General features: G+C 42.5%; 1 protein-coding gene across 1 annotated transcript; it reads left to right on the forward strand.

Moving 5' to 3' along the window:
• The first annotated feature begins 864 nt into the window (after positions 1-864).
• Positions 865-27,764, forward strand: LOC132330234 (uncharacterized). Its single transcript, XM_059852307.1, has 4 exons — positions 865-943; positions 1,493-1,813; positions 26,383-26,563; positions 26,764-27,764. The coding sequence occupies exons 1-4, from the start codon at positions 865-867 to the stop codon at positions 26,999-27,001; spliced, it is 819 nt and encodes a 272-aa protein (XP_059708290.1). The 3' UTR covers positions 27,002-27,764.
• The last annotated feature ends 197 nt before the right edge of the window (positions 27,765-27,961 follow it).

Raw genomic sequence — 27,961 nt, forward strand, 5'->3', positions numbered from 1 at the left:
GAATCAGAGTGTAGAAAGTCTGCTGAATTTAATGCTAATATTACAAGGCTGAATTGCCAGTGAGTAATGTGCTATGAGAGTAAAAGGAAACTTTTTAATAATTAAAAGCAGGTACAGGAATGATCACATAAAAGTTCTTATCTGGTATCCCATGTAGTGAATAAACAGCAAGGTAGGTATTGTTGTTGTTGTAAGAAGAAAGTTCTTCTGATAATAAAAAGTACTACATGTATAAGCATTTTCTTTATAATGTTTTTCATATTAGCAATCTGTTTCTTTCTTCCTCTGAAGAGTACAAGCAGGTATGCTATTTCCAGTTTCTTAATCAGACAATAAACCCCAAAAGGATTCCCATGCCTGGCAGTGTGTGCTGAATGTGGCACTGCTTGCTGTAGGTGTGGTTCTGGTAGTTGAAAATAGCAGGGAGCATCCTTTGCATGGTTTCCAGCTGGACTGGTCCAACTCATAGCCAGGACAGACCAGAGCTTGTGTGAATCTCCCTATGCTAGGTTGAGTATGAGGGTATTTCTCATTTTGAAGTCAAAACCAGGCTTTGGTGCTGGCTAGGATTTAGAAAATGCACTGGGAATTCCAGGTGATGTTGAGCCTTCTGCAGCTGGACAAAGCAGAAATACCCTAGTGGTTCTTTGCCTGTGGTATTTTAATAAAGGGGTTTTTATGGTTTAAACTTGCTATGTAGACTCATACTGCTCTGTGCAGTTCACAAGATTGGTTACAGGCCTGAACTGGGGCTCATTCATAGGCATTTCTCAGCAGGTTAATGCTGTAAAATGTAGTGCTAGCTTTTATATATTGCTGTGAAAGCATCCGGAAACCTCATTTAAAATTCACAAACTATTCAACATGGCCAAAACTGTTTCAGATCCCATAGAAATTCAAACCTGGCCACAGCAAAGTGTTGGAAGTCATACCAACTGTGCCAGTAGTTGATTTAGATGGGTCAAAGCATTGGATTCAGTGGAGGAAATACCCACTGACTACCAATGAAACGGAATGAGACTTTAATTTATATTTTCTTGGATTCTATAATTTCCCAGGAGTGTGGGGGCAGGTGGTTTAAATCCTAAGTCACTGTGCACAAGATGGGCTGGTGCACGATGAGCACCTGGAAAACCTTCGCTTGCTGTTGTGGGTTAGCCACCCAAGCCCATTCTATCTCGGCAGGAATCATTTTGCAAACACAGCTGAGCTCTTTTGCATGTTTAGCTGAGGCACCTGTCCCCCGCTTTGCCTGGAGACGAGCACCTGCACTCACTTTTGGATTATTAACTCACACGTGGGTTTTTTACAAAGGCGAGGAGGACGCCGGCCTCGGCAGCAGCGAATGGCACATGCTGCTCGGAGCCGTGCTCACCATCCTTCTTTGAAGCGGGCAGGCACGGCAGGGGCTGAGGCTTTTTCTGCAGGCAGACAATCGCGGTGCAGTACCGGCACAGCTGCAGACACTTTGCGGCAGTTTAATTCCCCTCAGGTGTGCTGAATTCCGCGCCCTCAGGTGTGAGGCGTTCTCGGCCGAGGCGCGTCCGGCGCGGGCTCAGCGTCCCGGCCACGGCAACGCAGCCGCTGCCGGGCTCCCGGCGCTGGGCCAGGCACGGCGGCCGGGATTGGGCTCCCGCCGGTTTCCAGCGGCTGGGATGGGGCGGTGGAGCCCGGGAAGCGGCGGTGCTGAGCTGGGCCGGGTCCCGCTGCGGAGCGCCGGGAGCGGCCGAGCGCGGGGCCTCGGGGCGGCGGCTGAGGCGCTCCCAGCGCCCGCGGGCACCGGGCTGTCGGAGCGGACTTTCTGAGCTGAAAGGTACGGTTTTTAAAATTTATTATTATTATTATTATATACTTTTAAACTTTTTTATCTGAACTCCCTTTTGTGAGTTAACTTTCTGCCGTGCCGGGTTTTACCGCTGCCAGCCCGGCGCTCGCTCGGTGTGAGCAGGGCCTGGCGCAGAGGCCGCAGTGCCCGGTCCCGCTGAGGCGCAGGGCATTGGCACCCAACCATCAAAGCGCGCCGTCTGTGCTGCCAACTCTGCAAAACAGGGGTTTGCAAGTAACACAGTCCTCCTTAAAGCTGCCCGGATCGCCTTTAATTGGCTCAGCAGGGCAAATTTAAACAGATGCTTTTGGTTTGGGCTGCTGCTCCTGTGCTGTTTCCAGAGAAGGTGACTCTCTCCTATAGGCCCCCCTTTAGAAACCACAGAAATTAATTTGTGTACCAAGGCTTCAGCTTGGTGCAAAGTACAAAATATGATGTCATTGTCTTGGTTTCTGCTGGACTACAGTTCATTTTCCTCTGAGCAGCTGGCACAGTGCTGTGTTTTGGACTCAGTATGACAATTACATTGATAACACGCTGATGTTTTGGTTGTTGCTAGGTAGTGCTTACACAAATCAAGGCCGCTTGAGCTTTATATTTCAGTTTCATTATGTATGACACGGGTTACAAAGAGCACGTTCGAAGTTCACAGTCACCTGATGGATTCAGGTGATTTCACCCACGTCAGCTGTAAAGCTGCTGATGAACCCGAGCCCATCAGATCACCTCGGGCGGGGTACGGGGCTGGGGCATTTGGGGTGTGGAGGGAGTCCTGAGGAACTGTGTGTGTTGGGAGAAAATAATGAGGTGCAGGGATGTAGTTACAGCCTGCAGAGCAAATGGTGCCGCGTTCCTCTCGGAGCTTTGCTGCTGCGGCGGGAGCGGCAGCTCCCTCGGTTGGCAGCGGGGGGAATTCCCACCAGGCGTGGGGATGATGATGTTCTTTGCGGTGAAGGGTAAAACGGGAGAAGCGTGCCTGCAGAGGTATTGGCCTCGGAGAGCTTCACATCTCTGCTGGACAAGGCTCGGTGCAATCTCTTTCAAAAATTTTTAATGTGATTTTAAAAATTCAAAAATGCAAGGCCTTCCAGTCAGTTTGCAAGAACAGTAAAGTGATAAAAATAAACTATACGAATTTAAAGAAAAATCATTGCATAACTGGTGGATGGGATCATGATTTATTAAGCCTAGCCAATGATGCAATTCTTCCATTTGAACCTGTCATCAAACTTTAAGCTATGACAGCCATTAAAACAAAGTGTTGAAATAAACTGAACTTAGACTTTTGAATCTCAAAATATTGAACCAAGACTAATGAAGTGTATTCAATCACACAATTGTTCTCACTTAAAATAGTAGTAATAATAGTAAGATAATTAAAAGGAAAAAAGTTTATATAAAAGTTAATACAAATTAATTATAATATTGTTACTTTAATCTTAATTTATTCTGGTTTTAATGTCTAACTTTTGTGTATGTTTTATTGTGTATATAATATGTTAATACAGTAGCTTGTGTGTACAACCTGTAAATAAATACACATATATTGGGGGGGTGTCTTCAAAAATTTTTTGCTTAATCTTTCTTGTATGAGCAAGAAAGTTTGGAGGTCGCAGATGTAGAGGAGTATGGTAGCAAGCAGTGTGGCTGGTTAGAAATGTAGGTATTTAGTTAGTGATATGGGCATTACCTGGACATTTAAAAGCTGTTTTTCAGAAAGCACTGTGTTTGTATGTGATGGCTGGGGGTTTATATCGATGCCCATCTAGCCACTGTAAGCAGCAGATAACAAGTAATTTCTGTAGTGTGGGCAGCATGCCAGGGGAATTAAATTGCATGTTGTGCAGGCTTCTGAGCAGGCAGGGCAGTCAAACAGTGACTATCTCTTGGTTTTCCTGAATTAAATTCAAGCAATTGAATTAGCTGTGGAAGACTCGATATCCATTCCCAGTACTCCAAACTAATCAAAGACCTGAAACCTGAGAGATAGAGAACTTGAATATGCATTTACTTCTTCACAAGAAAACTTTAAAAAAGCACTCATTGGCAAGTTGTGTGAAGTAATTTTGCCTTTACAGCCTTTGTTGAATGATCATTTAAAACTTAGCAAGTGTAGAGTTTGCAGTTTGGGAACTGTAAAACCTCATCCCCTCACTTCACAAATATCCCTTCAGTAATCAACCCCTGCTGTTTCTTTGATGGATTTATGTTTCAGTTCAGCAAAGCACTTACATTCACCCTTGAAATGTAACTTTAGTCACTTGCTGTTCAACAAAGTTCTGGTGCATGTGCCTGGTATAAAATGTTTGGAATACAGGTGGGTGCCTCAGCTGAATTTGGATCTGAGTGATTTGAACTTTTGCTACAGTGAATTTTAATATCAGGCATAATTGCAGCAAATTTTTCAAGCAAAAAGTGAAAGTTTGCTCTCTGAGAATATGATGCCTTTAAGATGAACACGTGTTATGCTATTTTGTGTTGGGGAATAAACAAATTGCATTTCATCCTGGGTAGTGTGCAATATTATATTTAAACTGCAAGTTTACTGAGCATGGTAATTTGTTCCTATGTGATCCTGAGTTGATCTGTCATCTCAGTGATATGGCTGTGGAATACAACAGAGAACAGACTGGACAGAGGAGTGAACCCAGATGAAGTAGAATGGTGTAGGAAACTTCTGGCACGGGCTGTATAAACTTGTCAAAGCCTCCCCCATTTCTCCACATGCCTTAGCTATAACAAGGCAAGTTAAATGCAAAGCAGAGGAATTGAGATGCCACGTTCCTCTAATCCAGGTGATTCACAATCCTGGTTTGCAAGAAAGACACTGGGAAAGATGTCCAAAATTGTGGGTTTACCATTGTCTTCTGAATACTTAAATGTTTTGTCATGCATTAACTTGCATTTTGAACCATTGCTAGAAGAGTTTGAGCCTGTCAGTGAAACAGCCAGCAAAGAACATTTGAGTGAGAAAGCTGTAATGGAAAGGAATTCCAAATGGGATTAAATGGAGTTCATGACTATACAGAAACAGGAACCATCTTTTGTCATCTGTAGGTGATATTCAGACCACATTGTCAAATTCAGACTATGAGAGAATCTCCTTTCATTAAACATTATGAAAAGAGAAAAAGGTGATTTTCTCTAATAGAATATCACCAACTATTGTAACCAAACAAGAAATCTCTTCTGCTTAATCTAAAGCACAGAGTCTTCAAATGCTTTTGTTTATCCTCCTTAAGCAGCCAATTAATCTTGTTTTAAAGGGATAAAGCTTTTGTCCCTTGTCAGCCACACACTATTTAATCCCTTCAAGCTGATTTTTACTCTTAATTAATGATGTGGGAGTGCTAATGCATTGGAGATGTTCCTGCATATTTTTAACACACTCTGGTACTTAAGACAGCAGATGTATTATATCAATACCTCTGTCTTACCAGCTAAATCAATACCTTTGTTTTACCAGCTAAAATATATCTCAAGTAGAGATTGAAAGGTTGAAGACTTTGAGAATTTTGTCTGAACTTTCTACTTAAAATACAAAGCTACTGAATTGTTTAGCTCTTCAACAATTAAAAATGTTAGGGCTTATGTAAAGGAGATGAAGAAACTGAAGAAAGACAACTTTCAGGGATGGGATGAAAGATTTATATATTTTTCCCAAAGCAGAAAATTAAATTCAAACATTAAGCATTGTGTTCAAAATTCTGTACTTTCATCTTTGAGCATAGATTTTAATCTGGTTTTGTCTCTTTTCTCAGTGAAATACTTACTTCTTAAATCCCCCCAATATAGCCATGTTGTGAAAACCCAGAAGCTTTTCCTAGAAAGCTTGGCTATAGATATCTACCTACTGTGGATACCTCCAAACTCCCATGGCCTGCAGAAATGCTCTCTCAGATTTCATTACATATTCAGTAAATATGAATCCATATCCCTGCATGTGCATTCCAGTAAGTATTTAATCTCTAATTGCTACACTACCATGGTACAGGAGCTCCTTCCTTGTTAATGTAAACCAGTTGGGTTTGCCTGTTTAAAAAGAGTAAGCTTGCCCTGGAGATTTCCTCATTTCAGGGTGTTTTGGTGACTGACAGTGCTAATGCAAGGTAGTACTTCAGTAACACAGGACTGTTGCTTCAGTCTTTGGGATTCAGGCAATTCCACAATGGCTGCTTTCTTAGTAACCTAACAAAGCATGGAGAGTTCTAGACTGCTGCCAAAGAGAATTCCAAATTCCTTGTCTTCATTTTGGTGTAAGCAAATTAACTGACCTTCCTAAAGTTCCTCTTGCAAACTGTGTTTTTCTCTAGCTCTTGGTGGAAGCAAGGTCACCAGAGATGAGGTACCAGAGCTAAAGGATGAGAGAGGGACTTGTTTAGAGGAAATGGTACAGGTTGGGTCCAGTGGTCTGTTGTTTAGAACCTGGGGCAGTGAAAAAAGGAAGAAGTTAAATAAGTTTTCCCATATTTAATTTAACAGGACTGGGTGCAGCCCATGTATGAGTGTGCTGTTGAGAAATTACTGCTGTGGTTCCAGTGATGTTGAATGAATTGTATATTTGTGCAACAAATGAGTTTATTGAACCAATATACAACATCCATTTTAACAGCATGCACTTTTGGTAATAATTCCATCTCTATTGCCCAGTAGTATGGGAGTTTTAAAAAATGTTCCTGTTTTTATATGGGAAAGAAGAATATAGGGGTTTGTTATAGGGTTATAAATAGCATTTTATTTTTATATGTTTTTTGCAAATTGCTTTTGTCAGTGAATTGGGAATAGAAAGAACTGCTATTTGCACATCTGTGTGATACTGGTGAGATAGTAAGAAGTGCCAAATGGTGGTGGTAAATAATTTTTAAATGATGCAAAAATATTGAGAATACTTAGAACAAATGATAGACTAAAGGACCTTGAATTTTTTGCTTTCAAAGGCAAGACTGAATAACTATTGAATTGCATTAATATGTACCCATAGTGGGTGCAGTAATACTGAACTTAATCCATCAACCAAATCTGTTCCACCTCCACACTTGGAATTTGAGGTCAGAAATAAAATATGATGTGAGTATTGGGCTATTTACTGCTTGAAATCTTTTCATTAAAACCACATCTTTTTGGTGTCCTGTGTGCAGGACAAAGCCTGCTTAGTTTTGGTTCAGTAGTTTAGGTGGCTTTCCTGTCTTTCTTCTGCAATCCCAACCTATCCTAGCAAACACAAATAGTGGTCTGGGCTTGGGTGTTTGTCAGAAGCCAGATTCCATAGTCTGTTAAAGGGAATTAGCCCACAAATACTGTTACTTGCTAAAACATGTCCTGCATTTATTCTCTGGTACTGTCTGTTCATTGGATTCACCTCATTCAGGAACTCCTGTCAGCAGCCTTACAAATGATCCAGTTGCAGAAAATAACCTGGTATTGGTTAGTGCAGGAAATCATAGGAGGTGAAATCTGCTGGAATCTTAAAGCTCCCACCTTTTGCATCTGCTGCTGAATATGCAAATTGCCCCAAAGGTCTCAGCAGTCCACTGGAAATGCTTTGCTGGAAGCCCCAGTTAATGCATCCGAGCTGTTGGGAATGCAGAGGAAAACTGTTGTTCATACAGGAGGTTCTGGATGAAAGGCTGAAGGTTCAGGCTACTTGGCTTTATGTGGAGCCAGTTTTCAGTTCTGATGGCTCAGATGCCTGAAGGAAAGTGCATAATTCAATTCTTGACCAAAAGAGTTGATTAAATCAGCTCTTTTTCAGGTACATACTGCTGTCTGAAGAGTATAGAGAGAATTTGTAGTACGTACCAGAAACGTTGCTTCTGAATGAAACAGTAATCCATTTTCTGCTTAATCTTAGCTTCCTTACTTAGGTTCTTTAAAAAAATCATTGATTCAGACAGAATCAGAGAAACATTGGTTGGGAGGGACCTCTGGAGTTCAGTTAATCTGACTCCTGTCAAAAAGCACCACTCCATCAGGTCAGGTACAGCTCTGTGTATCCAAATTTCAGAAATCTCCATGAACACAGATTTGCAGATTACCTCCAGAGGCCTCAGAGCTCCTAGGGAGTAATTTTTTCCTGCTGTCCAAGCTGAATCTCCCAAGCAAAGATTTATACCTGTTACTGGCTACAGTTGAATTCTACCTTAGTTTCCACTTCACCAAACTGAGCAAGTCCAGCTCTCCCAAACTCCTCTCATGCATGCTCTGCAGAGTCTGATCCTCAGGGAATTACCAGCTACCTTGTGATTCTGGTAATCCTGTTATGTAATTCTAATAATGATTGGAAAAAAATTGCCTTAATTCTGAAGATATTTGTTAATATCAAGGGATCTCTAGTAGGATATTGCATTTTAATGTATTTGTGAGTGGGCTTATTGAACTATTCAAAAAAAGGCAAGGAATTGAGATGTTTGCTGGGCATTTCTGAATATTGTGTGTTGAATGATCCATTCTGATAAAATCATCTAATTCAGATACTCAGTGCTACTCAATTACAAAGTATTTTTTTGGGATGTGCTATGTGCTATCACTGGCAGGGAAAAAAAAAGAAAAGTCATCTTTTGTGCAGGGGAGTGTGGATGCCAGAATAGAAGTTCAGCAGTGTCAGGCTGATTTTGGCTAAACGAGCAGGCTCCAGTTCCCAGAAGGTGGCACTGTCCTTCCACAAATGCAGGGTCTGAGGTTCATGGCTTAAAAGGATGCTTATGAATGGTCTGTCTGCTTCTTAAAGCATAAAGCTAATTTAAGTCTGTTCAGGCTGACTTTTTTTTGCATTTATATGACATTGGGTAATAAAATTGCTTTATTGGCTTAGTTTCTCATTGCAAATTTGAATAATCATACATTATTCCTTCATTATAAATATCTAATTCAAACAAAGTGTGTTGATGAGGTTTAAATTACTTAGTGGTTTCATTTCCACTTCCCATAAATTTTAGGAAAATCTTGGGTAAAGAAGTTTTTCTGTCTTCCCAGGGCAGAAAGCAGAATGAAAAAAAAGGCAAGGAAAAAAAAAAGCAAATGTAAAAAAAAATCCCAGGCTGCAATCTGTGTTATATTAACAGTTATATTTAGAAACTAGATTATTGATGGTCTTTTAACAGGATACTCAGGCTATTTTTGTACACTTTATTTATGTGCTTTTCTTGATACTTTTCCCCCCAGAATTGACACTGGCAATGTCACTGGCAAAATAAGTTACACTGATGTTTTGAATCCATGGGAATGATGCCATTCCCTTTTTTGTTTCATGCCTTAGTTGTAAATAGGAAACTACGTTGAAGCATAAATTATTTTTTTCCTTAGCTTTTTTTTCATGTGGAAGAAAAAGAACAAGCAGGAAGAATCCCATTTATAAAACTGGCAACACAGCTTTGATTTGCTTTACCAGTTGCAATTATTCCATTTGCTGTTGATAAATATACTTAGAAAGGGAACAAAACTCACTTTTCTCTTGACACTGTGTAGTTATACAATTGTGCATTAAAAACTGTTTTATAAACCAAATTATGAACTGTGCTGGCATGCAGACATCTTGATTGTCTGTGTATAGATTAAACTTCTGCAGTTTGGTGTGATCTGAGAGGCAGGAGGCACAGGGTGGATGTGTTTCCTGCACAAAGGAAGGCTGTGATTATTGCAGCAGGGAGCTGCACCCCACCTCAATCCCTTAGATCAGCACACAGGTCTGGTGGTGTCACCAGATGGGAAGGATTTGTGACACGAGCAGGGCATTAAACCAAAGCTGAATGCATATTGCAAATGTGCATCAAACATTCAGAGCTTCTGGGCTCAAACTGAACTTGGAATTTACTATTAAATTCTCTGAACAGAAGCTGAGAAGGAGTTGTGGGTCCAGTGTGCTTTGTCCCCCTGTGAGGGGTTTGTTTCTGGGACCCCTTTGGCAGCCCTGGCTCTGTGCAGCAGTGCAGCCTCTGTCCTTAGGTGTCCTTGTCCCGTCAGTGACCCCAGCTGCTGCTCACTGAGGTTGTTCTCCCTGCTCTCAGCACCTTCCTTGGCACGGTGGGTCTCCTTTTGGGATGGGCTCTGGAAGCTGCTCCTGCTGGGAATCCTTTGGGCACATCTTCCTGCTCTGATGTCCATCGTAGTTGTCACTGTCAGCAGTTCTTGTGAGCCCTCAGTGGATTGATTAGGCTGAAATTGTCCCTGTAAGCCTCTGTGGAGTTGCTCATGATGGATACAGTTGTGTGTTTTGTTTTCGTTCTGGAGGTGTTTTCCTGGCTGTGTGCCTTCAGGGGCAGGCACCAGGCACAGCAGGGGGACATCAGGGTCAGCCAGCATCTCTGGTTATCTCAGTTTCCATCTCACCTCTGGCCATCCCAGCACCACCAGGGTCTGGGGAGTGCACACTGCTTTAGGTGAGAGAGGAGATGTCTTGGCAGAACCTGTGTTCCCAGGCTTTGGGAATGGAGCAGGGCATTGCTATTAATCAGCCCCCATTGCCTTGCCAGGACTTTGCCCTGATAGAACATTTTCAAGGGAAATATGGGTTGGGTATTAGGAAAAAGTTTTTTACAGAAAGGGTGATAGAGCTCTGGAATGTTCTGCCCGGGGAGGTGGTGGAGTCCCCATCCCTGGGTGTGTTTAAAAAAGCCTGGAGGTGGCACTGGGTGCCAGGGTTGAGCTGAGGTGTCGGGGCTGGGTTGGACTCGAGGATCTTGAAGGTCTCTTCCAGCCTGGTCATTCTGGGAATTCTGTGAATTTTGTATTGCAGTGTGAGGGGTTTGGTTCAGTTCACAATGTCCTGGCATGGAACTGAACTAGAATAAATTCAGTCATGGTTTAAATTCAAGCCCATACTGGGACTGAGTAGAAGCTTTGGTTTGATTTCTTAATTGTAAATTTGTATAATCTCCTGCATTTCAGTGTGGTTTTTTTCCCCCAACCCCTTTTCCACTACTTGGTGAGCAAGATTAAAAACTGTACTGATGATTAGGCTATAAATGGGACATGAGGCAAATTAAATGCCAGAACCTGATGTTCAGACAACTGTATTTCTTTAAAGGTCTTTTCAAAACCTTTTTGGCATTTGTATTAACTGAGATAACTTTCATCTTATACAGGAGCTTTTCTAATAATTTACATTAATTTGAGAAATTAACTTGGAAAACACTAGAAAGAATTTGGCAAGCACTCCATATCTTAATGTATATTTTGTCATCTGTACAGTGTACAAATACAGGAAACCCAAATACAAAAAAACCCATGGTTTATTCAACAATGTGTCTTATTCAGGTGCTGTTGTGAAAAGAAAAAAAAAACAATTTCTTGTCTTCTCAAAACAAGTAGAACTTTGTTTTGAGAACAAAATTTTTAAACATGTATTTATTTAGGAAATGTCTCAGGATCAGGGAATACCTTTCTAAGATCACATTACTGGTTAGTGTTGGTACTGAAGTCAGTGTTGCCTGTGTACAACTCCTGTATTAACACTCCTGTCTTGTGTATATAGTTATATATTTTATATAGAAGGAAGGATTATTCTTTGCATTGAATTCTGATACTTGATCACTGGGTAAAATGTGTCACTTCGTTGTTGCAATAAAAGTACACTAAGAAATCCATCAAAATGTATGAATTGTTCATGTTGCTTAATTGCACAACGCAGTTAATAGGCAGTGTAAATTGATGTTGCTCCTACAGAATGATGGCAGTTGTGCTCCTTGATCAATTGATCCTGTTTTGAAATGATTTTCAGAAATACTAGGTCATGTTTGGAATAATTTCATACAAGCTGCCTAACTACTTCTCTGGTGAACTCTGGCAATGAGCAAGGACAGTAAATTGTAAACCTGACAATGGCTGAGTAAAGCAGAATGTGAAATAGAGATTCATTTTGATTAAGACTTCCTGTAGTGCTGCATGGTGATTCACTTGAAAAGACAATAATATTTTTTATCTGGAATACTGGAAAAACTGAGGAACGGCAATGAATTTCTGGAAATAATTCTCAAGGGACTTAATAAATACTTAGAAAAAAAGCATCTGGTTTTCCCCAAATTTTTTTTTTTTAATTGAATTAGGAACTTCTTGAGGTTTTTTCAAAGGCCAAAGACCTTAGTTGGTATGGAAGTATTTAATATGGATCTTGTTAAGTAATGCAGCCTTTGCTGTAAGGAGAGGAGCTGGGTTTGGGTCCCCATACACAGACTTGACAGTGTGCAGTGACTGCAGTGCAAAGTCATACAAAAACAAGAACAGAATTGGAAACCAAAATGCTACTTCAGTCCCAGAGAAACATCCCTACAGTGCAAAGAACAGGACAAGAAATCTTGAGAGGAAAAAAATTCTTAAAGGTGTTGGTGTGCCTGGTTGCTCTACTCAATTTCCTTAATGTTTGCTATTGCTGGGAAGGTATAAATAATAATTTTTTATGTACTGGAGGTGGATTAGCTATTGAAGAGAGAATTCTTGTTTATCCTCATTAGTTTATATGTTACAGAGACTGTAAGTAAAGTTTTACATCTTTAAAGTGATCTTCAGTAAATACAGTGGGAAGCATCTTGCAGGGGGTAGGACACAAGAATTATTGCTGAGGATAAACCTTTTTTTAATCTAACTTTAAAAGGTCTTTTAGGTAAATTGTTCAGATGTTTTTCATAATTATATATTCTTAGGTAGTATTGGAAAGAATGAAATGGAAACAGTAAAAGGACATGGGTATTTCCTGTGTTGCAGGAATTAGGTTGTGTATGCTGCTTTGTTTGCAGATATGTGCCATTGATGTTTTACATTTGGTTTTGTAAATGAAACAAAAGCCTCTCAAACCCCTGTTGGGCTATTGGTGAATGAAGGACATTATACTGGTATCACAGTGAGAAGGAACTATTTAATACAGGGAAATAAAAGTAATATAGTAAAAAATAAGAAATACAAGAAAACATAATCACGCCTAAGACCAGGCATTCAACTTGTTAGCTTTTAAAATTTTTAGCAGGCACCAGAGGATTTTCTGGGACAGGATAATAGACAGACTGAGGACACTGTCACTTTGGTGTGAGGAAAGCTGGCTAAGCAGAATTGAGTGACTCTGGGAGCACTTGTTGAGCTTGATGCTCATGCTGAGGATGTTCTTGCATCTCTGGTAAGCAAAAAAGGCAAAGATGAGAGTGACTTTGAATGGTTAAGTCAGCTTAGGTGCTGCTTAGAGGTGAGTGATACCTCTCAATCCTATTAGAAGGTAATTTCTGTTCACAGTTTTTCAATTTCTGCTTGCTTGCTCACACAGGGAATGGTTACACTACAGTGAGAATTTCTGCTGATAAGAGAATACCTGGAACAACAATTTTATGGGTTGCTAACTAGAATGGCCAGTAGCCAAACGTAAACAGTTTTTAATTAAAATTACTTGCTTCCTCTCTGCTGAGTCTCAGTGTGTTTGCTGAATTTGCAGAGAAGGTTACAGACAGAGTTTGTTGACTCAAAGACTGTATTTTGGTTTTGTGATGCTGCAGGATAAAGAATGCTAGAGGGATGACAATTTCAGTTAAAGATTTTAATTTACTTATAACTCACAAATTAAATAATATTGACAGTACTTACCAGAAAAATATGAGTGCTTTCACTGGACAGTGGTAGGATACAATGTTTTGCATAAATCAGGACAAGGTCTCTTGTAATACAAAAGACATTTTATGTGAAATATAAAAGAATAAAAAATTAGGGGTCATGCATTCACCATAACTACAATTATTGGTCATGATTACCTCTGTTTACCTTTTAGGAAGTCCATTAACTTCCTCAATAGCTAGACAAGACAGTTTTAGTCTGCAAGACTCTGAGTAGGATCTCTTTTTAGGTAATGTTTAGTTTAAAAACCAGTGGTTTTGTTTGATAGTTTATTATCTATTGATTGGTAATTTTTTCTTTATTTGGGTTGCATTGAAAGGAGTGTCTCAGCAGTCATGCAGTTGTTTCCAACAGCATTGTGCCAAATAAATGAGGTTTTTTTTCTTTAAATGGGTCATAACCATGGAGTTTTATGGTATGTAAGTATGTATCAAAAAAAAATAGTTAAATTTCATTAAAGGGATTGTTCTATCAGTGTAATTTAACACCAAAAGAGAGGTGAAATTACTGGTGGGATACATATGCAAAAAACCAATAGTACAGATCAGTTCATGTAAGGTACCTGTTAAGCTGTAGAGCCTGATTTTCAGCTGGGAATGTTTCTAAGAAGGCATGGAAGCAACATTCTCTTCAGATAGCAGCAAAGTTTACATCCTCTGAGAGTGTTGCACAAAATTAGGGCTATCTTGAAATGTCCTTGGAGGTTTCTGGTGGTCCCATCCAGCCCACAGGATATTTTTTGGTATGCATACCTTAGATGCTTTGAAGAAGTGTGGTTTTTTTTTTTTTTTTTTTGATGCTGTTTCTGATTTGGACCATCTGGAGCTGACAGTTGAGCAGTAAATCTGCTCTGGGCACCAAGGTCAATGTGGCCCTTGAAAGCTGAGGCATGGCAGGCTTCTTACTTGGCATGCCTTTATCTGAGAAGGTCTCTTGTTACTCAGCTGAAAGATTGGTAACTGCATGCTTGGGAGACTTCTCAGTTTGGGAACAACTACTAGTATTGTAATACCCACTGTTAGAAAATTGTTTTAAAAGGTAGACTTTTAAAGAGCTGCAACTTGCACCAATGTGAGAGGGGATTAATTAACTGAGGCTAGTCCTTGTCAAGTTCTGCTTCAGCTGGTCCTAGGGACATTGTAGCTTCCTTTGATGCTTGTTTTTGGAATGATGAAGAACATTTTCAGTACATGTTACATCCAATATTCTCCTCAGAAAAACAGCCATATAAAAGAGTGAAATCCTCAAAACTAGCAAACACATCCTTGGTTGTGAAAAACTGTTGATATTTTCTTTTATTTTGTGTACATACATTTTATGAGACAGTGATCTCTTTAAGGGATTTTTGTTTCCCTTGTAGACAATTTCCTTCACTGTTACTATTTCCTGTATCTCACACAGAGCTATTTCAAATTGCATGTTTTATACTGGTCTTCTTCCTTTATTTGGATGCAAATGTAACTGAATAGGCTTTGGCATGCTGGTCCTCTTAGTAGTTTTTGTTCTTTAAAATATTTCATTAGAATAAGGTGCTTTCTTTCTGTTTGTTGAATTTAAGAATAAATCCGGATAGGAAAACAATCTGTGGATGTTTTAAATGAATGTAAAATGTCTCTAAAATGATCTTGTAACATACACTTATTCCATCAGGAATTGTAGCTTACCTAGCAGCCTTTACATCCAGTTACAGGCAAGTGAAATGTACAGTGATTTTGTTCTTCTGTTCGTTTAATAATCTAAATTTCATTAATTTTTCTTCTAATGTAATTTAAATTATGTTTTAGTAAAATTAGTAAGTGGAACTGAAACTGTGTTGTTGTAGGCTTTTGAGTTTATTCCACTCCTGTGGAATATTCTTTTCTTCTCCTTCTGTAGGGTACTGTTTACTACATGGATTCCTTTGGTAAATTTTCTTCTCTAAAGCAACACTAGTTCCAGAAGAGCAGATGGTCAATCACTGCAGATATTGTGTTATTGCTCAGTCCCTGGAAGTGTCCAAGGCAGGTTGGATGGGGCCCTGAGCAATGTGGGGGGGTTGGAACTGGATGATCTTCAAGGTCCTTTTCAGTGCAGGCCATTCTATGATTCTGTGACTTGTGCCTGTAACTCCGAGTGAAATAAACAGAAATTCAGAATACAGAAACATTTTGACATGGCAGATAATTTTTATTTGTAAGAACTTTTGGGTGTCAAGATTACCCTGACTTTTAATGTTTTTGAACACCAAACCCTGCCACTGAACTCATCTGAAGAACTTAATGTCTACTTATTTTGAAAAGCAGGTCCAAGTTAATGAAAATTGCTAAAAATTAAAAGACAAGAAAATCAGTCTGTCATTTGAGAATAGATTTTGGATATTATCCCTATTTCCCCTTTTCCTTCAATGCACTTACTTTGGCACTAGAAACACTACAGATATAGGGCATTGACTGTACTTCTGGAAGCTAAACTACTTGTTGAAATTAGAGGATGTATGCTGGCATTCTGATTGTATATGTAATTTTTTCCAAGTAATTAGTGTATTAATAATTCAATCGCTCAGGCTAAACAGTCGACAAATGTTAATGAATTCAAGACTTGTACAGTTCATCCTCCACTTCACTTTTACACAGCTTTGATCAAAATTCTTTTTGAACTAATGGAAAGATGGTTAGCATTTTAAAACTAAGTAATGATAGCTTTTAATTTTGAAAGATGAGATAGAATCTACCTCAAATTGATGGTACATATTATGCCTGTAGTTATGAGTTTATGGCCAGATATTAGGACTACAGGAACTGTATAAAATGCAACTCAAGCTTTTTGTAATAACAAATTTTTTTCAAAAGCAGAATTAGTGAGCAATCCAAGGATAATTTGCAAACACATCCAGTGACTGCTTATGCACTCCTGTCAATGAAGAAGGATTTTATAGGTGATGAAAGCTGTGTGTGTTGGGCTGATATTAGAGAACTATTCTTTAATTATTCAAATACTAAGTGTGAAGTGGGATATGCTGAAAATAATATGTGACTGAAACTTTGAAGTAGGGAAAGAAATAATGCAGGTTTTAGCTGAGTTTTACCCAAATGCTAAATTCCTGTTTCTAGACTGTGCTTAACATGCAGGTTTCCTGTGCTCAGTTTACAGTCTGCAATTGCTGGTAGCAGCTTATGGTGAAAATGTAACCTGGCTCCATCTCCCTTGGGTCTCTCTTTGTGCACTGACAAGTGACTGAGCCTGTAGAAATGTGGGAGCTCAGCAGTTCTTCCAGTACATTTCTGACCCACTGCTGAACACTTATGTGCTGTGAGAGTCTTTTTCTATCCCTGCTGATGCCACTGCCTCATCTGACAGATATTCAGGTTTCCAATCCCTATTGCTTCTCCAGGTCTCTGGTTTTACTCAATTTTCCCTTATCTGTGTTTATCAAATGACTGAAAATCCTTGTAACTTTACCAAGTTCACACTTTATCGGTATCATGTTGTGCTGGTGGGTTATAAATGTTATTTCCTGAATCTCTCAAAGCATTTTACCTGTGAAAGCTTTCTTCTCTTGTGGGTAGGCTGCACAGTATCCCTTCCAGATGTTTTCCTGAACCTTTCTAAAAGGGGTAGGAAGGCATCCTCCTTCAGCTGGTGATGGGTCATTCCCAAGTACAGTCTCTGATCAGTAACAGAGAAGGTTACTGCTATTTCTCCACCAAAGCATCCTCTCCTAAACTTAGGCTTTCTTCCACAATATCCATTTTCATTAGTGAAAAATTCCCTTTGTTTTTACTTGAAAATATTCACTTAGGCATGCAACTGTATTAAAGCTGTTCAAAATTTCAGAGAGATATTATTATTTTGAATTAAGTATAAAACTAAATGTGATTAAACTTTCTAGCGAGTAAGAACTCTTATTCTAAATACATTCTCTCAAAGAGGAAAATTGTTTCTTGTAAACAAAGAACTTTAGTATTCACCTGAGTGTGTGCCTGCTATGATTTCATACTGATGTGCTTTTGCTGTAATGACAGAAGGGAATAAATTGCCTTAAGAAGCACTTTGAGGTAAACATTTGAAGAGCTTGTATTTAAATTCTGAAAGTTTGTATTTTTCCCTTTGGTAATGCAAGAAGATGGCCGCTGCTGATGGCTCCTTAGGGAGCTCTCAAACAAACAAATGAATAAAGAACATGGAAAAAGCCAATAGTTTGCATATAATTAAACTCAGAGTCCCTCAGTTTATTACAACACTGGAAAAGTGCATTCAGTTTGGCAATGCTGGAAGGTTGGTAACTAATGAAAGTGTAAATTACAGAAGGACCTGGAGGGGGCACAATTAGCTAAAAAATGAAAGTAGTGAGTGTCCAATGTTCTCATGGCTAAGGGAAATAGATATGTTTTTTCTCTCCTTGTTTTGAATCAAGTGAGTTTTACTGAATCCCTCACTCCAATACTTAAAACTATACTAAGATACTTCTTAGTATAATATAATAGTCTGTTAAATTTATATATTTAATTGTGTTTTGAGAATTGCCATTTTCATATTAGAATAATAGTATTTCTATACATTATCTTGCTGGAAAATCAGTTAAGGTGAGAATTTTGAGAATAAACATGCAACTCTGTTTTAATTTTAAAGTGATTCCTTGGCTAAAACTTGGAAAGAATTCTGGGCATTTGTTTATTCCTCCTCCCCTGCCAACATTTTTTTACACTGCTGGGTGACTGGTACCACAAGTGTTGACATTTCTCATACTTGACCTTGTAATTCTGACATTCTCTCATCCAGTCAGGAATTTATTTAATTAATTACTTTCATCACCTTTCCCAGCCTACATCTCCTGATGCTAGTTGCTCACCTTTTTTTGTAAAAATATTTACATGACTTAATACAGTAGTCACCTCACATGCAAAAGCTACATTGGGCTTTTTTATCTGTAGTGTAGTTAGGGACAGAGAAAGGCCTGGGCAGTCTAAGTTTAGCAGAACTGTTTAAGACATTGCTAGTAATCATTTTAGTTAAAGCTTGATATTTTGGCATCACATTTGAATGTAACTTTGAGGTAACCTTTACCACCAAGGCAGTCTGTGTTCTATAAATCTAACTCTATGACTTTAAATCTTAGTATTTTACATCTCAAAAAAATCCTGTATCCCTCTGTGCCTAAATTAGAGTATGCAATAAATATAATTACCTCACTTTGATTCTGAACCTTTCTGTCAGCCTGAATCCCAGCTGCCAGTGTGGATTACACCATCATCCCAGGGAATGTTTGCTGTTCAGTCCTTTTTAATGACTTTACCCAGTGAAGGCAAGGAGCACTCAGTAGACAGTCTAGCAGAACTGGGGAAAGCCACAAGACCAGTAAAGGCAGAGGTAGGAAGCCCCACAGCAAATTCTCTGTGAATTGGTAATTCACATGGCCCTGTTTGGCTTCCTGCACTAGTCAGACTCTATGCTGGGATTCTTTTAACCCTTCTTTTCACATTCCAGGCCCACAGGCCCTGGAACACCACTGCCAGCCCTTTTCCTTGGGAAACAAAAGTCACCATTCCAGGTTCCTGGTGTCAGCATGCAGGAGGTACTTGGCACTGTCAAACCAGCCCAACTTGGCACTGGTGCCAGCTTGGGTCTGGGAGGCATCCTGCACAATGCAGAGTTTCAGAAGCCAGCCGGCCACTCCGGGCCATAGGCTCCTGAACTCCAAGGCCGGCCCTTTTCCCTGGGAAACAAAAGTCACCAGCTCAAGTTCATGGTGGCAGATTGCAGGAGGCACATGGCACTCTCAAAGCCGCTGGAGTTGCAAGTGGTGCCAGCTTGGGCTGGGCAGGCATCCTGCACAATGTGGAATTTTAGGAGCTAGTCGGCCACTCCTGGAAACAGGCCCTGGAACACCAATGCCGGCCTTTTTCCTTGGCAAAAAAAAATCACCCACCTGGGTTCCTGATGGCAGATAGCAGGGGCCACCTGCCACTGTCAAACCAGTCCGAGTTGGCACTGGTGCTAGTTTGGGTCTGGGTGGCATCCTGTGCAATGCAGAGTTTCAGCAGGCAGGTGGTGACTCATGGCCCCTGGGCCCTTAAGAGAAACCCTGCCCCTTTTCACAGTTAAGCAAAATTCAGCAGCTCAGGTTCTTGGTGTCACTTTGCAGGAGGTACTTAGCACTGTCAAACCAGCCCGAGGTGGCACTGGTGCCAGCTTGGGTCTGGGAGGCATCCTGTGCAATGTGGAATTCCAGCCCACAGCTGGTCATTTAGCCTTAGGCAGGTTCCCAGGAAAACGCTGTGGTGGAAACCATGTTCTGAGTTTTGTGTTCCCCTTGGGATGCCTTTTGCAGCTGCAGTGTGCCTGGAGCTCTGGGCTTTGTGGTTTTAATTCCCTAACCCTAGCTGCAACCCTAACCCTGGGCAGTAGACACTGCCTTGGGCTAAGGCTAGGGCCAAAATGTCCTAAGAAACCTTCAAGAATCCCCTCTATATCCTTAGAAGTTTTGGAAAATGACAAAAAAAACCTGCTCAGCCTCCAAGCCCCACCTGTTGCTCTCTAACACTCAGATGTCCTCCCTACCTTTATGCAGTAGATGTTGTTGTCATCTCAGGGATCTGTTGTTGTGCTGGTATGAGAGTTGCTGTCTTGTCCCACCGGGAGGGTTCTGCTCTGCTCTCGCTGTTAGGGTTGCTCTGTTGTGCTGCTGTTGGGGGAAAGGGCTGTTAGGGGGGGTTGGTTAGGCTGAGATTAGGGCTGGGCTGAGGGGTGGTGCCGTTGTACCCTGTCACCCTGATCTCCACTGGATTGTCCAGCCCTCAAGCCCTCTCCCTTTACCCCTCAGCCCCTCCTTCTGCCCCCTAGCCCTCAGGCTCTGTCACCCTCAATCCCCCACTATGCCCCTCAAGCCCCCTCTCAGCTCCTCTGTGTCACCCTTAATCCCTCTCCTTAGCCTTTCAGCCCCCAGCTTCTTGGTGTCACCCTCCAGCTGCCCCTGCCACCCTCAGCATCTCTGGGTGTCACCCACTGTCCCCTCTCCCTGCTCCTCCCTCAGCTCCCAACCTCTGCCACCCTCAAGCCCCCCCAGTGCCCCTCAAGCAGCCCCTCAGCCTCTGTCATGCCCCAAAAGGACCCTAAAAAACCCCATCAATTCCCTAAAATTACCCTAGTTTTCAAAGTGTCCTAAACACCCCACAAAAACCTAAAAATAGCCTCAGAAAATACTAAAAATACACCACCTTTAAAAAGCCCCTCAAACACCCCTAAAAATCCCCTAAGAACCTTTAAAAAATCCCTAAGGAGTCCTAAGAGAGCTCTAAGAATACCCCAAAAATCTTTAAAATGCCCTGATAAGACCCTAAAAGAAACCCTAAAAAATTCCCTCAAAATCCCTAAAAATGCCCTAGTCCAAAAAAATTCCTCCATATACCCTCAATACTCCTCAAATAGCCTTAAAAGCTTTTAAGTAGTCCTAAAAAAGCACCAAGAATACCCTAAAAAACCCCTAACAATTCCAATTAGTAGTGAGACAGCCCTTAAAACACCCAGCATTACAACTCCCCAGGACTTGTCCTGTTCTACCTACACCAGGCTGTGCAGCAGAGCAGAGCAGCTTCGGGCCCAATACCCAGACACCCGTGACACAGAACAATGCAAACGAGGGGACACAACAGGGAGAGGAAGCTCTCGGCCAGAAGAATGCCAGCCAGGACCAGATGACCGAGGTGAGAGTGACATTGAGCCCACGAGGCTCAGAGAACCCTGGAGGAACAAGGCGCTAACTGAAGGACTTATCGCAAGGGCCGCACAGATCGGCACCCGAGAATCCTACCGGCAGAATCCTCTGCCTGTCCTGCAATTTGTACAAGTCCTTATCAGCCAGAACGGATCGTTGCGAGGCACAGCTGTCGAGAACAGCTCAGAACAGGACCTGAAAAGACATCTGGCTGGATGATTCTAAAGAGAGATGCTACGCCGATGCCTGCCCAGCCTCCTGAGTCAAGGCTTTGAAGGAACACACACTGGGCCGAGGAACACAGAGATCTCAGTGGCAAAGATGGACACCTGGCTTTTGGATAATCCTTTGTGGGGCATGAGGCAAGAGACAGAAGGCACAATAGACACAGAAGGCACGATAGACAAGTGACACGAGTGACGTGCACCGGGACTGCTCTGCCCTGAGCACCTCAGCACCGTGACTCTTCCTTTACGTGCCCTAAGGGGCCACCTCTTGCACACCCCCACCTCCAAAGCTGCCACTCCAAAGGCCCTCCCAGCACCTCGCTTTTGTCCCCCTCTCGGGGGGTCATAACCCTCCACTCATCTCTTGGGTGTCCAGGGATAAGAATCCATGTCTGGTGCCAAGGAAGGCCGCCTCGCCCGCTGGGAATTTCCTGCAGTCACCTGGCTGTGGTCCTTTGGTCCGCTATAATCAACAACACATAGGTAAATTTAAAAAAAGAACAAAACCCAAAAATTCCACCAATAATAGTCAACTGCCTTTACTCATAACCAAATTCTCAAATGAAATTAGAAAGACCCCATGTATCATCTACTTAATAAAACCTCTAAAATCTCTCCCAAAACCCCCTTAAAGCTAAAAATTCTGTGCCTCTAACCAAATAAAAACAAAAAAAACATGTCTTGTAAACTATATAAATTCATTAAGCTAAGACATCTGAACCACAAAAAAATACAACCCTAGTGAACACCAGTATGCAGTCCCTGCTACCCTCATCACAACATATAAAACAAAACCTATTTCTATTACTAGCTTAAACACAAATATCACAAAATTTAACAGTAATAAAACCTAAAAAACACTCACTAAAAGATTTCATAATTCTATTTTGACCCAAAAATTTATACATTGCAAACATTAACTTCCTCCATACCAAATATTTTAAAAACCAAAAAAACTCAAATAAACATTCAAAATAAATCAAGCCAAAGAACATAAAACAATTAAACACCTAGCCTCAACTATCTAGGACCATCTACAATAAAACTTCTTTAAAAAAAAACCCCAAATACCCTTTGTCACCTCAACAATACACCTCCAGCAACACCAAGCAACTCAAAATACTGTAACTCCCATCTGAAAAATACTCCATTACCAAAACACCAAAAAGTAATTAATAAAGCCCACTCAGCCTTCAGCAACCCCATTTAACCTATACACAAATCTAAAAGAAATAAAAATTAACTATATACTATCATACCTTAAATAACTCCATTAAACACTACTGTAACAAAATTATCAAAACTCCAATACAACCTAAAATTTAAAACAACAAAATAACACTCCACTGTTAACATTACTAATACCTTTTTCTCCATTCCCCTAACAACTGAATACAAACCTAGATTTACCTTCACTTAAAAAACATACAATACACCTATAACCAACTACCCCAAAAATAAAAACACAGTCCTACCATCTACTATAAATTCATCCAAATTAAACTAAAAAAAAACCCCTCTGAATATCCAAAATATTTTTAAAACTCATCCAAATTCTCCTTAAAAAATATTTACCATCGAAAAAAGCAAAATCAAAAAGCCTACTGAAAAGACCCAATTCCTAAAAATTAAGTTACAAAAGAAACAGCATCAAATCCCCACCAATATAATCAGAAAGTCAGAATAGCTCCACCAGCCAACAAAAAACTCCAGCTGACAAGAAAACTCCAAACCACCTCAAAAACAAACACTTAAACAAAACTCGTCCTACCCTCTCAAGTGCTGTGACTAAAATACATATTCTGTACAAACCTGTCCTCTACCCTGCCATCAATTCCACAAATAAATTACTCTCATCATACAGCACACCCATATCAATAATCTCTATCACCGTAAAACCTTGAAAATAATAACAAATTACCCCAAAATAACAACTTTAACAAAAAAAGTAACCTCTAACTAACAAAAAGAACACCTTAAACAAATAACACAAACTGAAAAAACTCCACCATGCAACCAACTGCCAGGAAAAAAAAAACACACACTATGCTCTTCTAACTAAGAATTCTTATCACATCAAAAAAAAATGGAGCAAAAATTTAAAACAACCCTATAGAAACCCACATACATAGTTATAATTTTACATTTAAAATCCATTTCCTAAATAAAATGACAAAACAAACACCATCAAATTCCCACCAATATCGTCCAAAAAAAATTAAAATACCTCCACCAGCCAACCAGCTGCCACCAAAAAAAACCACACGTCTTTTCACTAACAATTCTTATTTCATCAGAAAAATAGAACCAAAAGAAAGCCATACAGAAACACACACAGCAAACCACAAAAACTACTAAAAAAAAATCAAACCAACCTACTAAACTCCAAACCGTACCACTGACTCTGAACGTTACTAAAAAAAAATCCAAAACTCTACAGTAATTCAAAGAAGAAACAATACTCCATAAAAATAATTTAAAAAACAGAAGTAATTCCCGATGTAAAAAAATCTCAACCACTAAAAAGACACACTATTTAAATACCCACGTAACCAAAAATAAAACTAATGAACAACAACCAAATGCATCAAAGGACCAAAAAAAAAAAAAAAAACCCTACCAACCTAAAAAACACCACACCAAAACCAAATAAACATAAATTTACAACAAAAAAAGATATTCCTAATGGAATAAACCTATAGTGCATCAATCTGTCAAAATAAAAATACCACCTAGAAATAAACACAAAGCCTAAAGAAAAATGTAACCATAAACAATATCTCCCAAATTATCCATAACAATAAAGCATAAACTCCAATCAAACAGACCAAATAAGTAAAAGCCCTGTAAGATAATAAACAAAAATGCAATTACAAGTATTAAAACCCCCTCACCGATCAACTACCTGACGCTACCTCAAGCCCACCAAAACAAACACTACACACTCACGCTAATAAAAGCCACCACAACAGAATTAAAAACCTAACTTCTACTTCACGCTATGACCCATAAGAACCACCGCACACCTTTAAAAACCAGAGCTGCCCAGCGGGACCGTTCGGGGCCGGGCCGCGGGCAGAAGCAGCGCCCTCGAATGCAGCGGCACAGCCCGACTGCCACCCTGCGAACGCTGCGAGAGCTGGGGGCTCCTGCCATTGAACCCCGAAAGTGACGCCGCAGGCGGGGCTCACCTCGCTTCAGCAAGGGCGAATAAATGTGTTCTCCCCTTCAGTTTCATCCTCAGTGACAGCGGAAGAGAAGGGGGGTTCCTCAAATGAAATCCTTCAAATGATGGAGAAAGGGGGATTTCGACCTCGATTCAAACCCTTGAGAAGGAGGGACACCAGGGCTGCCCCTTCCACTTAAACCTTAGGATGATGAAAATAGGGTGGCTACCTTTAAATCAAACCCATAATACGACAACAGTATTTTTCCTATTCCCCTTAAAACAGAACGCAGGGATTCCCTATCACCCCTGTGATACCCCTAACAGCCTGGAAAAGGCAGGTTTTCCTTCAATCAACACCCTTAAAACCACGAGTGAAGGGGGATCCCCCCCGGCTCAAACACAGACATTAACAGAGGAGTAGCTGCTTCCCTCTCCTTAATTTCTTTTGTCCTCATAAGGTCCATTTTTGTTCCTGGGGAACCGGGGAGGGACTGACAAGATGAAATTGAGAAGGGGAAGGACAAAAGTCCCCGCTCCAAATCCACACAGGTTCACCTGTTCGGCTGCTGCTTCCCAGCACAAAGCTCTGTCTCTCGGCACCTCCTTTAAACAAACCTGCACGTATCCAACCGCGTATCCTGGTGTTCCCCCAGACCCCGTGAGAAGCTGTCAGTGTCCTTCCGTGAGACAGCCCCGGGAGCCCCCCATAAACCCCTCTACTCAGCAGCTCCATGCAAGAGGGAACTGAGGCAAACCCTCCCCCTAAAACAGCCTCCTCCCGGCAGGAGCCGGCCCCTCATCATCCTCACACTCACACCTGGGGCTGCTCCGAGCCCCCCATCATCCTCACAGCTCCCACCTGGGGCTGCTGCGAGCCCCCTCATCGTCCTCACAGCTCCCACCTGGGGCTGCTCCGAGCCTCCATCATCCTCACAGCTCCCACCTGGGGCTGCTCCGAGCCTCCATCATCCTCACAGCTCCCACCTGGGGCTGCTCCGAGCCTCCATCATCCTCACACTCACACCTGGGGCTGCTCCGAGCCCCCATCATCCTCACACTCACACCTGGGGCTGCTCCGAGCCTCCATCATCCTCACAGCTCCCACCTGGGGCTGCTCCGAGCCCCTCATCATCCTCACAGCTCCCACCTGGGGCTGCTCCGAGCCCCCTCATCCTCACAGCTCCCACCTGGGGCTGCTCCGAGCCCCCATCATCCTCACAGCTCCCACCTGGGGCTGGTGCCACTCTCCAACAGCGCGTCTCTCTATCCAGCACACAGCCCACTTCTCACAGACACAGAGCAAACAGGAACCTGCTACGGGGTGCTGCTGGCTTTTCTCAGTCCGTCTGGTTCCACAATAAAAACACGTTCGTGCACTGATGGCAGTGAGGGAAAGCTTTCCAGCGGAGAAAACTGTCATTCTGTTAGCACACTTTGATACACCTTCAGAAAAAGCATCATCAGCACCAACTCCTAAGACCTCTCCTGTGCTCTTCTCCTGCTGCAGCCTGTCCCACAGCTGTGTCCCTGGCTTGTGTCCCTGCCTGTGTCCAGGCTCTTGGCTCTCTGGCTGCCAGCTGAGTGAGAACCACACTGGCTCAGGGCTCCCTGCTCTGCTCCCTGGCCATGGGCTGAGCAGATTGCAGGGCCGGCTCTGCTTCTGGCAGCCAGCAGCTCTTTCCTGCTCCAGGTGAATGGTTCAGGTCCCATCCCATGCTCACGGATGATCTGATTCTGCTGCTCCTGGTGCTGGCTTTGGGGGTGGCCTTGGCTGTGCAGTCAGGTAAGGGAGGGGCAGCAGCCTGGGCCCAGCCCCTCGGGGCAGAGCGGGCTCCCTGCTCCCTGCACAGGAGAATCCTCAGACCTTCTCCTCTTCCCCCTGCAGCACCGAGGTTCCAATTACACCTGCGACTCCGCCGCCGCTTCTGGGCTGTCCCCATGGCTGGGCTGGCTACAATGGGGTCTGCTACTACTTCTCAAGGGATTACGGCACCTGGGAGCAGGGTCAGGAACGGTGCTCCCAGCTCAATGCCTCCCTGGCCATTGCCAAGGATGAGGAGGCCATGGTGAGTGAGGGGCTGCAGGCAGTGTGGGGTGGCTGAGGGGAGCCTGGGGGTGCTCCTGGGCCGGGCTCGGTGCTCGTAGGGCCGGGGCTGCAGCCCCGGGCCGGGGCCTTGCAGGGAAGGAGCCCCGGCGGGCGGGGCAGCCCCGGGCACGTGTCCCCCCCGAGGGGCCGGGGCAGCTCCCACTCCTCTCTCCTGGGCAGGATTTGCTCTTCCACCACTGCGGGAGCGGCGATTTCTGGCTCGGGCAACAGCCTGAGAGTGTGCAGCAGGGGGACGGCAGCAGCTCCAGCTCCCGGTGAGTGCCGGGGAGCCGGGCAGGGCCAGGGGGGACAGGGACACAAGGTGTTCCCCTGGCAACCAGCGCTGGCTCTGCTCCTGCCTGCAGGGCTCCTGTCCTCGGCAATTCCCAGTGTGTGTACCTGGCTGACGGGAGATTGAGGAGTGAGAACTGCTCGAGTGAGCGGCCGTATCTCTGCAGCAAGGCCCGAGCTCCCCTGTAACAGGGGCTGCAGAAAGGACCTTCTCCACGCTGGGCAGTGCCAGCTTCACCTCTGAGCCCAGCACTGGGCTGCCCTTCCTCAGCTGCACCCTGTGCCTTGCACCTCAGTGCCTTTTCATCCCCAGTGCCAGCGCTGGGCTGGGGGTGCAAAGGAGAAGTCTCTGCAATCCATCCTGCCACCGATGCTGCCTGAGGTGAGGGCATTGCCCTCGTTACACAACAATCTCCAATGGGAAATCCAAATCACCCTGGGGTCTTGGAAATTATCACGAAGTGGGCCAGAATGTGACACTTTTAGACTGTTTCTGGAAGAGGAAGAACAGTGGATATATGGTGAGGAGGAGTGTGGAAGGGGCTAACAGCGGGCCTTTTAGCTGAAGGAGCGACAAGAAGCTGAGAAGCAAGAAGAAGCTGATATGCTCTCTCCAAGGCTATAACAAAGGCCAGGAGAAGTGAGTGAGGAGTTAGTGGAAGATAAGAAGAGAACTTTGCAGCTGGATGAAGTATTTTTAAAAAAGTTAGCTGAAGTCCCTGCAACTTTTCACCAATGGTATTACGTTGACTTTTTTGTGGCCAACAGTTAGGGTAGAAGTATAAACAATTCCAAAGTGTATAAAAGGTCGGTCATGTTTGATACTAAAGTGTTGCTGTCTGAGACGGCTTGTCTCTGCTTTGTGTCGTGACCGCCTCAACAACGACAGAGTCCCACTTTGGACATGAGGCACGTGACTGTGAACGAGGGTCTGTCAGCTGCTCCTTCTTAGTCTGTTGCCTTCGGAGCAGGGCGGTCGGAGCTGCTGCTTGTGGAAGGCAATTTGCTGGCACCGCCATAACCCAGCCCAGAGCTGCTTCTCCTGCGGTGGGGTGAGCCTGTGCTTGTGAGAGCAGCCCCAGCACAG

The sequence above is a fragment of the Haemorhous mexicanus genome, chromosome 8 (assembly GCF_027477595.1).
Source record: "Haemorhous mexicanus isolate bHaeMex1 chromosome 8, bHaeMex1.pri, whole genome shotgun sequence".
Lineage (NCBI taxonomy): Eukaryota > Metazoa > Chordata > Aves > Passeriformes > Fringillidae > Haemorhous > Haemorhous mexicanus.

Bases quoted from the DNA above. Each gene is read 5' to 3' on its own strand.
- LOC132330234 (XM_059852307.1), top strand. From the start codon at position 865: ATGGCCAAAACTGTTTCAGATCCCATAGAAATTCAAACCTGGCCACAG. The intron at 1,814-26,382 runs GTACGGTTTTTA...TTCCCCCTGCAG, and splicing joins CGGACTTTCTGAGCTGAAAG to CACCGAGGTTCCAATTACAC. The intron at 26,564-26,763 runs GTGAGTGAGGGG...TCTCCTGGGCAG, and splicing joins CCAAGGATGAGGAGGCCATG to GATTTGCTCTTCCACCACTG.